At 38.0% G+C, this 12,516-nt stretch overlaps 2 protein-coding genes across 6 annotated transcripts; one reads left to right on the top strand and one right to left on the bottom strand.

The window, feature by feature from the left end:
- Window positions 1-100: 100 nt before the first annotated feature.
- Window positions 101-10,491, bottom strand: LOC126370599 (proteoglycan 4-like). 5 transcript variants are annotated; one of them, XM_050015554.1, is made up of 3 exons: window positions 10,042-10,491; window positions 1,156-1,200; window positions 101-1,110 (listed from the first exon to the last, which is right to left on the bottom strand). In XM_050015554.1, exons 1-3 carry the CDS (start codon window positions 10,233-10,235, stop codon window positions 444-446), a joined length of 906 nt encoding a protein of 301 aa, XP_049871511.1. In that variant the 5' UTR covers window positions 10,236-10,491; the 3' UTR covers window positions 101-443. The 5 variants fall into 5 exon arrangements, with proteins under 5 accessions (XP_049871511.1, XP_049871514.1, XP_049871513.1 ...); XM_050015557.1 differs by lacking the exon at window positions 1,156-1,200 and adding an exon at window positions 9,817-9,905 and having other exon boundaries at window positions 102-1,110; window positions 10,221-10,491; XM_050015556.1 differs by lacking the exon at window positions 1,156-1,200 and adding an exon at window positions 9,682-9,770 and having other exon boundaries at window positions 102-1,110; window positions 10,221-10,491.
- LOC126370535 (uncharacterized) lies at window positions 2,873-10,620 on the top strand. The gene is made up of 3 exons (XM_050015428.1): window positions 2,873-2,966; window positions 3,370-9,055; window positions 10,485-10,620. The coding sequence occupies exon 2, from the start codon at window positions 3,407-3,409 to the stop codon at window positions 5,633-5,635; it is 2,229 nt and encodes a 742-aa protein (XP_049871385.1). The 5' UTR covers window positions 2,873-2,966; window positions 3,370-3,406; the 3' UTR covers window positions 5,636-9,055; window positions 10,485-10,620.
- The last annotated feature ends 1,896 nt before the right edge of the window (window positions 10,621-12,516 follow it).

The raw sequence follows: 12,516 nt of genomic DNA, 5'->3' as shown, positions 1-12,516 counted from the left end.
TATTCTATGACAATGTTATATGTATTTCGAATTCAAAACATCATGTAATCGTACGTAGTGTCTCTATTAATCTGTGCGTGTCTCGTGCGTGTAATATGCGGAACCCTTTTTATGCATACGAATCACTTTTTTTTTTTTTTTTGGTTATTTTGTCCGTACATTTCTATCAGTAAGTGAATCTTGTCTATGTCTTAAATCTTGTCTTGACAAGCTTGTTTTCTAAGAAAGTAGTTAAAGTGAGTTTAACTTTTATATGAGTGAAAAAGTGCAGAAAGTCCCGCTGATGCTGTTACCAAAGCTACGTAGTGGTGATATAACTCCCTTTTATTAATTTGACTATAATTTTACTAACGATGATGCCAAATTCTGTTTGATAACTTGTGTTTAAAATGGCCGGCCGGCAATGCGACTTGTAAAGATAGATGAGTACTCTTTAGGGGGCATCAATAAGTAATGCCCACAATAGAAGACGTTGTCTGTATGCATAGCTTGCAATTGTAGAAGCCTTCCTCGGCTACCGTTGTCCAAATGAGAAGCCCGCAATCGAAGAAGTATTTCCTGGCCAGGTTGCATCTAAGAGTATGGTGCACTGTTATGAGAGGCTTTCTTGGCCATGTAAGTGCTGGCGTGCACACTGTTATGAGAGGCTTTCTTGGCCACGTTAGTGCTGGCGTGCACACTGTTATGAGAGGCTTTCTTGGCCACGTAAGTGCTGGCGTGCACACTGTTATGAGAGGCTTTCTTGGCCATGTAAGTGCTGGCGTGCACACTGTTATGAGAGGCTTTGTTGGCCACGTAAGTGCTGGCGTGCACACTGTTATGAGAGGCTTTCTTGGCCATGTAAGTGCTGGCGTGCACACTGTTATGAGAGGCTTTCTTGGCCATGTAAGTGCTGGCGTGCACACTGTTATGAGAGGCTTTGTTGGCCACGTAAGTGCTGGCGTGCACACTGTTATGAGAGGCTTTCTTGGCCATGTAAGTGCTGGCGTGCACACTGTTATGAGAGGCTTTCTTGGCCATGTAAGTGCTGGCGTGCACACTGTTATGAGAGGCTTTCTTGGCCATGTAAGTGCTGGCGTGCACACTGTTATAAGAGGCTTTCTTGGCCACCTAAGTGCTGGCGTGCACAACGTTGAAGAGGTCTTCCTTGACCACCTAAGTGCTGGCGTGCACACTGTTATAAGAGGCTTTCTTGGCCACCTAAGTGCTGGCGTGCACACCGTTGAAGAGGTCTTCCTTGACCACCTAAGTGCTGGCGTGCACACTGTTATAAGAGGCTTTCTTGGCCACCCAAGTGCTGGCGGGCACACTGATGAATAGGGCCTTCTTGGCCACCCAAGTGCTGGCATGCACACTAATGAATAAGTCTTACTCGGCTAACTAAGTGCTGATAAGCACACCATTGAAAGGGTCATGTATAAAAGGGCAATTAACTGACATAAAGTAATACCTAAGAGTAACTAATAAGATCACATACACTGGTGTTCAGCCAGAGTCATTAAGAGAGATAAGCTTACATTCTGCAGGGTGATGTGTCACCAAGTAGGTGGTAGTTGTATCACCAATCAGTAGTTCATTTATGTTTCTTAAACTTACAGATGGAGAAGTAATCCGTATCCATGAGGTGAAAGGAAAGGTGTAAGGAAAGCCATATTGAGGATCTGATCACTGACATAGGAACCTATGAGTGAGTAAGAGTTACATCCTATCTACACATACTGACTGGTATTCGCGACGTCAGTCTAGTATGTGTGCATTCACATCCCTACAATAGATTCATAATTCTTTGATTATATTACATAATTATAGATAGATATATATAAGTGTAAAAGAGTCGTCGCGACATGGAGATGCTGGGATATTAATGTCAGTCAGATCTAAGAGTGGTATATGTGGCTTTCCTTCTCCTTTATTTATTCTGATATGATGATGTTTACAATTCATATGTGATAGCATTATAATTGGCATTTGCTTGGTTATAAATAAGAATATCCATGTGTAAATGAGGCTGTAAGCTACCTAAATAAAATGAGTAGAAAATAATATACATGACAAGAGTTTTAAAGGCATATAAGACAAGTTTTATGATGAAAATGAATAAATGTTCAAAATTGGTCATCTGACAGTAATACTGTAAAAGGGCACTAGATGGCGGCACTGGTCTATATTCGTGGTTATTACGAACGAAAATGAAAAGAAATCTGAGGTGAATCCATAATTCTAGACACGATGACATTCTAGAATGATTACGAAGATTCATATTTTGGTTAAATATGTGCTGTCTGACAGAAAAGGTACGTAAAAGAGTTCTGTTGTAGAAAAATGATACGAAAATTTGATGAATGAAACGACGCCATTGTAGTAGAAAGCGGCGAAACAAGTTATGATCAAATGATGTTTTATTTACGAGATTTTGTGTTTGTTTGTGTTGAAATACATTATAGAAAATGATTTTATGATTTATAATGTTGTTTGCTTTTATTTGTGTTCCCAAATGACGTGAATTTATGATTATTGGTGTGTAAAGAAAATACACCGGAAATACTATTTCTGTTTCGCGAGAACGAGAGAGAAAGAACCTCAGTGTTGCTGTTTAATAAAATGATCCCGATTGTGGGTAAAATATTTACGAGTGGGTAAATAATAATATTAAGTTGAAGTTCATAATTTTGTATGAAATTCTTGGTTGTTGTAAATTGAATTACGTATAAATAAGAAGAAAAAATTGTGTGTATTATTTAATGGTATACGCTATTAATGGAGAGTTGAGAAATCAACATAATATTTTTGTTAAGGTATATTCACGAGAGAGGAATATTTTAACGTGATGTTGGCAACATTACTTTGCTCGTTTTCTTTAGAAAAGTTTGACATAGAGAGATTGAAAAGTTCTTATTTTAAATAAAATACCTTGTGATAAGAGTTAAATAGTGAATAGTTTCACAGTTTGTGATTGGATTTACTTGGTGAGTAAAAGAATTTGTTGAGATATCGTTATATTTCGAGATTTTCGTAAGATAAACTGTAAGATTGTAATCATGGCTGATGCAGTAAGTTTGTGTATCTAAATATCGTATAATCAGTTTTCATGAGTGATATTGAAGTTGTTTTACATTGTAAACGCAAGTAATGAGCTTGTTTTATGATGGAATATGGTCGGTACCTACATACGTACTTACGATAATTATTTTTAACGAGTTTTCTCTGTTGTGGACCGACGCCATTATATTTTGAATTTTCTAGCTAAAAAGAATTATAAGTTTATGAATGTACTTGTAGTAAAGAGCAATAATAGAATACTTACCTGATTACGATTAGAGAAAATCTAAATGTTTGACGTTTGAATACTTACTGTGTAAATATTTTCAGCTAAGAATCTTGTTGGCATATACCGGTTTACTTACGAATGATGGAGTCATTACTAATTTCTAGACTCCAAGATGTAATAAATCATATCGAGATTGTGACGAAACAGTGCGAAACATTCTTACAAAGGGAAATAAGTGATATTGACAAACAGCAAGCAGAAATTGCTACCAAGAAATTGGAAAATCTTCATTCTCGTTTTTCAACTGAATTAAACAATTATTTTCGATTGAGTATCGAACCATCTGCTGATGACATCTCAATGTTTAGTGCTATTCAATTAAATTCCGAGGAAATTCTCATAGAGTTGACCATAAAGTTAAAAGATTTGCGTGAAGACCAAAGTGAACGGTCAAATAAAGCTACTTACAGTGAATTACCAAAATTGAACTTACCTGAATTTAGTGGTGATGTGTTGCAATGGCAACAGTTCTGGGACCATTTCACATCAAATATTGATAGTAGACACTTACCGGACGTGGACAAATTATTGTACTTGAAGGCTTCATTATCTGGAGATGCAAAGAGAGCTGTTGAAGGATTAGAAACTACAAATAGAAACTATGAGATTGCTGTATCGATTCTTAAGGAACGATATGGTAAGGAACATTACATAATTGATGCTCACTATGCTGCCTTATATAAAATTAAGGCTGCGGACAAGACTGCTGAAGATTGTCGGAGAACTCTTAATGAAGTAGAGCGGCATCTACGAGTTTTAAATTCACTTGGTGAGAATACTAACCATAACCATCTGCGGTTTATTATTATTGAAAAGTTTCCTGAAGAGATAGTGTATGAGTTAAAGATGTTGTTAAAGACAGATTCTATTGAAGATATGAGAAAACAATTAGAGATTATTATTTCAGCAAGAGAGGATGCTAATAGAATTGCTCAAGAGAAAAGTCAAAAGGAAATTAGACATTACACGGTTGAGACATTCCACTGTACAGATAGTGTGAACCAACATAACCCGTTAAGCGGTTCAAGAAGGTTTAAGATCCAAGAACGTTTTAAGAATTTGAAGGATAAACATCAGGATTGGAAAATGAAAATGAGATTTGCTCCTAACTACAAGAATAATAATTACAATAATAATAGAATGCTTCCTAATAAAAGAAAATTTGAAAATTCATATGAGAAAGATATAAACATGAAAAAACCAAGATTAAATTGTATTTTCTGCTTAGGAGCACATTACAATGATCAATGTAAGACTGTAAGAACTATTAAGGACAGACAAATTAAATTAAAGGGCCGATGCTTTTATTGCCTTGTTCAAGGTCACTGGAGTAAGACATGTAAAATAAATAAAAAATGTATACATTGTGGAGGAAGGCATAACAGAGCTTTATGTCCAAAAGTTTGTGATTCTGTGAAAGTGAAAACATTGCATACAAATACTTCAGTCAAATCTGGAAATTCTACAATGGTGTTACAGACAGCAGTAGTTACTGTATTAAATGAAAATAAATGTGACAAAGTGAATTGTCGGATCCTAATGGACTCTGGCAGTCAGCGTTCATATGTAACAAAGAGGATTGCTACTGAATTGAATTTAGTTGTAATAGAAGAACACCATCTTTCCGTCTTCACCTTCGGAACTGATCAACCATTGGAATATGATAGTCCATTAGTGAAATTAAATATACTTACCAGAACTAACGAAGAAGTCGTACTGTACGCCAATGTTGTACCAACCATTGCACAGCATGTTAGTTATCCTGGAGAAGAACTTTATCATTGGAAAAATGAATGTATCTTGGCAGACGATGGTTCACTTGGAGACCAAGTGGACATCCTCATCGGCAATGACTATTATTTCACGGTTATAGACACAACAAAGAAACTGATAAGTGAGAACTTATTTTTAGTCGATTCTAAATTTGGATGGATGTTGACAGGGAAAACAGAAAAGAAAACTATAGATAATTTATCAGTTATTACTTACTTTCAGTCGAACAAAGAAACAAAATTGAATAAACCGGACTTACCTTTAGACAACATGCACCTGAAAAACTTATGGGACCTTGAATATATTGGAATTACTGACTCTCCCAACACTACTAAAGAGGAAGAAGCTATGAAGAACTTTAATGATAACACAAAATACAAGGACAAGAGATATTTTGTATGCTGGCCATGGAATAACAATGTTTCAAATCTACCTACCAATCTTGGGCTAGTGACAGGAAGATTAATCAATTTATTAAGACGAATGGATAAAGACACATTGAAGTTATATGATGAGACAATTAGAAATCATTGAAGCTGTTCCCTCTGATGAAATAGATCACAGTATACATACCATACATTACCTGCCACATCATGGAGTAAAGACACCTGGAAAAGCTGTTCGTATTGTATATGATGCGTCAGCAAAACTGAAACAAGGAGTTAGTCTCAATGAATGTCTTCGAGCTGGACCAGTATTACTAGAAGATTTAACAGGATTATTGATAAGATTCAGATCTCATAAAACAGCAATAACAGCAGACGTTGAAAAGGCATTTTTACAAATTGGACTTCAAGATGACAGTAAAGATGTTACTAGATTTCTATGGCTCAAAGATATAACGAAAGCAGCTACTGATGACAATATTATACACCTTCGCTTTTGTCGAGTACCGTTTGGGGTCATATCTAGTCCATTCTTGTTAAACGCTACTATCAAATACCATTTGATGCAGTCGGCTAGTAAGGCTGTACAGCAAGTTTCTGGCGACATATATGTGGACAATTTGGTTACTGGGACGAAGACGACATTACAAGCGATCACATTATACAACAATTTAAAAAGAGAATTTGAGAAGATATCTATGAATCTAAGAGAGTGGAGTTCCAACTCGAAAGAATTTAAAGAGAAGATACCAGATGTACTTGACAAAGAAGTTGTCAAGGTTCTCGGCTTAGACTGGAATACAAACAAAGATACAATCCAATTGAGACCAAACAATGTTGACTTACAAACTACTAAACGAGGAGTCTTAAGGACAATTGCTTCTACTTACGATCCATGTGGATTTGTTGCACCATCGTTGTTGTCACCAAAATTGTTCATGTAAGATCTGTGGAAAAGCAAAATTAAATGGGATTCAAAGTTACCCAAAGAATTATTTGAAGAATGGAGAAACATATATAATAATTTAGAAACTGAACAGGAAGAAATACCAAGATATTATACAAAGGACTTTGAAAGTAAAGAAAGTCAGTTACATTGTTTCACGGATGCATCAACGAAGGCTTATGCAGCTGTAGTATATATAGTAAATGAAAATGGCAAAGGATTTGTAATAGGTAAATCACGGTTAACACCTATCAAGGACCAAGATAATTTGAAAATACCTCGTCTAGAATTATTAGGCGTGCTGATTGGCAGTAGACTATTGAAGTATGTTGAGAAATCTTTGCAAATTAAAATAAGAAAACAATTCTTATGGACAGACAGTCAGATTGTCATCGATTGGTATAATTCAAACAAGTTGTTAACACCTTTTGTCTCTAGAAGAATTGAAGAGATTAAACAGAACAAGAATGTTACCGTACGATATGTTCCAACAGAGTTGAATCCTGCAGATGTTGCAACACGCCCTAATAAAACTAAACAAGAGAAGACATACTGGCTTAAGGGTCCAGATTTCCTTCTACAGAATGCAAATACATGGCCTACTAACTTATTAAAAGAACTTTCACTTTTGACATCAGAAGAGCCTTTGAAGATGGGTGAACATTTGGAAAATGTTCATGAAGCTACAAAGTCATTAAATAATAAAGAAGAAAGTAAAACTAGTAAACACGATAGTAAGTCAAAAGAAATAGAAGAAATGAAAAGAATACAAGAAACTTATTTTCCTGATGAGGTTAATATGAAAGAAACTGCTTTAAGTCGTAATCTACGATTATTTAAAGATGATGATGGTTTATTAAGAAGCAAAGGAAGATTTGAAAATACTGAATGGTCGTTTGACATGAAATACCCAATTTTATTGCCCAAGAACTGTGACTTCACAAATAGTTTAATAAAGAGAATACATGAAGACAACTACCATGTTGGAGCCAATCATACACTGAGTTTAATTCGGAAGTTGTACTGGATACCACAGGGTAAAGCCCAAGTTCAAAAGATTATAAGACAGTGTTCGAGCTGTATCAAGCATGGAGGCGGTCCATTCAAACTTCCGCCTACTCCTGCACTTCCTGCTGAAAGAGTGAACTATAGTTCACCTTTTACATTTACTGGACTTGATTATTTAGGACCAATATTAGTAAAGACTGAAAATGGAGTTTCCAAGAGGTGGATTTGTTTATTCACTTGTTTAGCTGTAAGAGCTATACATCTAGAAATGGTACAAGATTTATCTGCTAAAGAAGGGCTACTTGCTCTAAGACGAATGATTTCTACAAGAGGGACTCCTGGTTTGATAATTTCAGACAATGCTTCACAATTCAAACTTATATCAGAGCTTCTAACCAATCCATACTGTAAAGAGAATAAAATTACATGGAAATTTATACCACAGTTATCACCATGGTTTGGTGGTTTTTATGAGAGACTAGTGAGTCTAGTAAAGCATTGTATGAAGAGAACATTGCATAAACATTTGTTAAATGACAGTGAAATCAATACAGTTATTAAAGAAATTGAAGCTATTTTAAATACAAGACCACTTACCTGTGTCGATTCAGAAATGGTGCATATACTGAAACCAGCTGATTTTTTGATGATGGGTAAATGTATCAGGACAGAGACAATAAGTGCTAAAGACATTCTTATTGAAGGCACAACAACGAAACAAGATTTGATTCAAGGCTGGAAAAGAGCTTTAGTAATTCTAGATGAGTTTAAAGACATGTTTATGAACCGATATCTTTCTAGTCTTCGGGAAAGATTTCAAAATTCATTAAAGGAGCCAAGAATTAAGTCTCAGTTATTACCTAAAGAAGGACAGGTAGTACAAATAAAAGGAGATACAAAAAATAGAGAAGATTGGAAAGTGGGTAGAATAGTCTCACTTACATGTTAAAGTTGGAAACAAGATATATACGAGATCAATCACTCAGTTGTATCCGCTTGAAGTTGAGGATTTTGATAATGAGAATATTGAGAATAGTTCTGAAAATATTGGTCAAATTCTAAAGAGAACAAGAATAGTTGGTTCTGTGAATGATTCAAGGCCTATAGACATACCTGAAGAGGTAATTACTAATATACAAAATAAAGAGAATGATATAGAAATGGAAACTGTAAGAGACAGCACTAAACGAATTATAGATGGGGTTACTGAAGTTGTCAGTGAACCAGAAAATGATATTACTGAAGTTGTTAATGAATCAGAAAATGATGTTATTGATGTTAATGAACAAGAGAATGATAATGAGTCTAGACCGGTGCGTGCCGCTGCCACGAGAGCCCTGGAAAAGATAAGGGAATGGACGGCCAACTTGGTCGCCCTACTATGACAAGTTCTTCGTTCGTCGGGAGTGTCGTGACGAAGGCTGGTTGACGCCGTCACGATGTCCCTAAAATTCTTCGTTCGTCGGGAGTGTCGTGACGAAGGCTGGTTGACGCCGTCACGATGTCCCTCAAATTCTTCGTTCGTCGGGAGTGTCGTGACGATGAGTCACGATTCTAAATATGGAATGTCACAAGTAGCAACACCGAAACGGAAGCCCGCTAATTTTTCTATCAGTAAGTGAATCTTGTCTATGTCTTAAATCTTGTCTTGACAAGCTTGTTTTCTAAGAAAGTAGTTAAAGTGAGTTTAACTTTTATATGAGTGAAAAAGTGCAGAAAGTCCCGCTGATGCTGTTACCAAAGCTACGTAGTGGTGATATAACTCCCTTTTATTAATTTGACTATAATTTTACTAACGATGATGCCAAATTCTGTTTGATAACTTGTGTTTAAAATGGCCGGCCGGCAATGCGACTTGTAAAGATAGATGAGTACTCTTTAGGGGGCATCAATAAGTAATGCCCACAATAGAAGACGTTGTCTGTATGCATAGCTTGCAATTGTAGAAGCCTTCCTTGGCTACCGTTGTCCAAATGAGAAGCCCGCAATCGAAGAAGTATTTCCTGGCCAGGTTGCATCTAAGAGTATGGTGCACTGTTATGAGAGGCTTTCTTGGCCATGTAAGTGCTGGCGTGCACACTGTTATGAGAGGCTTTCTTGGCCACGTTAGTGCTGGCGTGCACACTGTTATGAGAGGCTTTCTTGGCCACGTAAGTGCTGGCGTGCACACTGTTATGAGAGGCTTTCTTGGCCATGTAAGTGCTGGCGTGCACACTGTTATGAGAGGCTTTGTTGGCCACGTAAGTGCTGGCGTGCACACTGTTATGAGAGGCTTTCTTGGCCATGTAAGTGCTGGCGTGCACACTGTTATGAGAGGCTTTCTTGGCCATGTAAGTGCTGGCGTGCACACTGTTATGAGAGGCTTTGTTGGCCACGTAAGTGCTGGCGTGCACACTGTTATGAGAGGCTTTCTTGGCCATGTAAGTGCTGGCGTGCACACTGTTATGAGAGGCTTTCTTGGCCATGTAAGTGCTGGCGTGCACACTGTTATGAGAGGCTTTCTTGGCCATGTAAGTGCTGGCGTGCACACTGTTATAAGAGGCTTTCTTGGCCACCTAAGTGCTGGCGTGCACAACGTTGAAGAGGTCTTCCTTGACCACCTAAGTGCTGGCGTGCACACTGTTATAAGAGGCTTTCTTGGCCACCTAAGTGCTGGCGTGCACACCGTTGAAGAGGTCTTCCTTGACCACCTAAGTGCTGGCGTGCACACTGTTATAAGAGGCTTTCTTGGCCACCCAAGTGCTGGCGGGCACACTGATGAATAGGGCCTTCTTGGCCACCCAAGTGCTGGCATGCACACTAATGAATAAGTCTTACTCGGCTAACTAAGTGCTGATAAGCACACCATTGAAAGGGTCATGTATAAAAGGGCAATTAACTGACATAAAGTAATACCTAAGAGTAACTAATAAGATCACATACACTGGTGTTCAGCCAGAGTCATTAAGAGAGATAAGCTTACATTCTGCAGGGTGATGTGTCACCAAGTAGGTGGTAGTTGTATCACCAATCAGTAGTTCATTTATGTTTCTTAAACTTACAGATGGAGAAGTAATCCGTATCCATGAGGTGAAAGGAAAGGTGTAAGGAAAGCCATATTGAGGATCTGATCACTGACATAGGAACCTATGAGTGAGTAAGAGTTACATCCTATCTACACATACTGACTGGTATTCGCGACGTCAGTCTAGTATGTGTGCATTCACATCCCTACAATAGATTCATAATTCTTTGATTATATACATAATTATAGATAGATATATATAAGTGTAAAAGAGTCGTCGCGACACTTTGGATAGTCTTAGCATCTTGACTACTGACATTAGGAGCGCTTTCAGCTGTGACGAACATGTCATTGGTGTCTTTCTTGACATCTCCTCTGCTTATGACAATGTCCTCCTCCCAATACTCAGGCAAAAAATGCAACAGCTGAATATCCCGGAGAGGATGGTACACATCATATGCAACCTTTACATGGCTCGTAGTATCACGGTGAGAGTGCAAGGCTTTCTTTCTCCTCTCAGAACCTTGTGGAAAGGTCTCCCTCAGGGTTCCGTTCTTAGTCCGCTACTGTTCAATGTTTACACCTATGACCTTGATAGAACTGTCCTATGCTTTAGTAGTATCCTGCAATACGCAGATGACATTGCCCTTTACGCCCGCTCCTCCTCGTTTGCGGATGCATGTTCTCGCCTTAATTCGGCACTGTACTATTTAAGCACCTGGCTAAGCGATCACGGCCTCTCACTCTCTGTCCCTAAGTGCAGCGCTGTGGTATTCTCCCGCAAGCGTGTGATCCCAGCTATAGAGCTAGTTATTGATGAACAGCCAGTGTCCGTCTATAATAAAGTGAAATTTTTAGGAGTAATCCTTGACAGCAAAATGTGTGGATTACCTCATCTTGAACACATAGCTAATAAGTGCGAAAAAAATATCAACGTGCTTAGGTCTTTATCAGGGGTCCGTTGGGGCTCCCATCCGTATAGCCAAAAGCTTTTGTACAACGCCATTATACGCAGTCATTTTGATTACGCCAGTTTCATCCTCGAGCCCTGCAACAAAACTGCTCTTTATAAACTTGACAGGATTCAGGCTAAATGTTTACGTATTATTGCAGGTGCGATGAAGTCGTCCCCTACAAATGCGCTCCAAGTGGAATGTGTGGAACCTCCACTCCAATTACGTAGACAGTATCTCTCGGATAGGTATTATTTCAACACCTTACAAACATCATCTCATCCCCTTCATAAGAAACTAAATTCTCTTTGTTTGGTAGCTAGTTCTAATTATTGGAGACATAAAGACTTGCCGCCTCTCGTCAAGTCTTTTAATAAAATCAACCCTTCTACAATACATCAGACCCCTAAGGCCACTATTTTTGGATTTCCTTATGAAAGTTTAATCTTTTGTCCTAAGGTAATACTTAATCTAGGGATAGTCAAGAACTCGCAGGGTGCTGATAAGGAGCTTAATAGCTTAGTGGAAAAAAACTGGAAGGATTGGCTTCAACTCTATACCGATGCCTCTAAATTATCTGATACAAGTCACGTAGGAGCTGCTGTTTGGATCCCTAAATTTAATATCATCCTAAATTATAAATGCCCGGCTAGCTGCTCCATTTTCACAGGTGAGTCCATTGCCCTTCTAGAAGCTGTCTCCTATGTAGAATCTCACAAATTGAATAGATCAATCATTTTCTCGGATTCCCTTAGCTGTTTGCAAGACCTTGTAAAATTGCCTTTTCACTCTAGAGAAAATTTTTATCTCACCCTTAAAACTAAGGAAGTTCTTTATAGATGCCAAAAGAGTGGTCTAGAAATTGTCCTGGCTTGGATTCCCAGTCACAGCGGTATTCGTGGCAACGAGAACGCCGACCTATGTGCTAAAGAAGCTGCCCGCATGGGTACTGAGATCTACAACAAGACTTTCTCCAGAGATATCCGGGCTCTCGCTAAATCACATCTATTCAAATCTTGGGATGAGCTTTGGCAAACATCTAAGCAAGCAAAAGGTAAACTTTACGGACTTATCCAGCCTTCTATACCTATTAGACCTTGGTTTTTTAAATTTAGAAA

The sequence above is a fragment of the Pectinophora gossypiella genome, chromosome 11 (assembly GCF_024362695.1).
Source record: "Pectinophora gossypiella chromosome 11, ilPecGoss1.1, whole genome shotgun sequence".
Classification (NCBI taxonomy): Eukaryota; Metazoa; Arthropoda; class Insecta; order Lepidoptera; family Gelechiidae; genus Pectinophora; species Pectinophora gossypiella.
The sequence above is the reverse complement of the archived record's forward strand: the minus strand, read 5'-3'. Positions and strand labels throughout refer to the sequence as shown.

Bases quoted from the DNA above. Each gene is read 5' to 3' on its own strand.
- LOC126370535 (XM_050015428.1), top strand. From the start codon at position 3,407: ATGATGGAGTCATTACTAATTTCTAGACTCCAAGATGTAATAAATCAT.
- LOC126370599 (XM_050015554.1), bottom strand. From the start codon at position 10,235: ATGCCAGCACTTGGGTGGCCAAGAAGGCCCTATTCATCAGTGTGCCCG. The intron at 1,201-10,041 runs GTGGTCAAGGAA...GCCAGCACTTAG, and splicing joins GTGTGCACGCCAGCACTTAG to GTGGCCAAGAAAGCCTCTTA. The intron at 1,111-1,155 runs GTGGTCAAGGAA...GCCAGCACTTAG, and splicing joins GTGTGCACGCCAGCACTTAG to GTGGCCAAGAAAGCCTCTTA.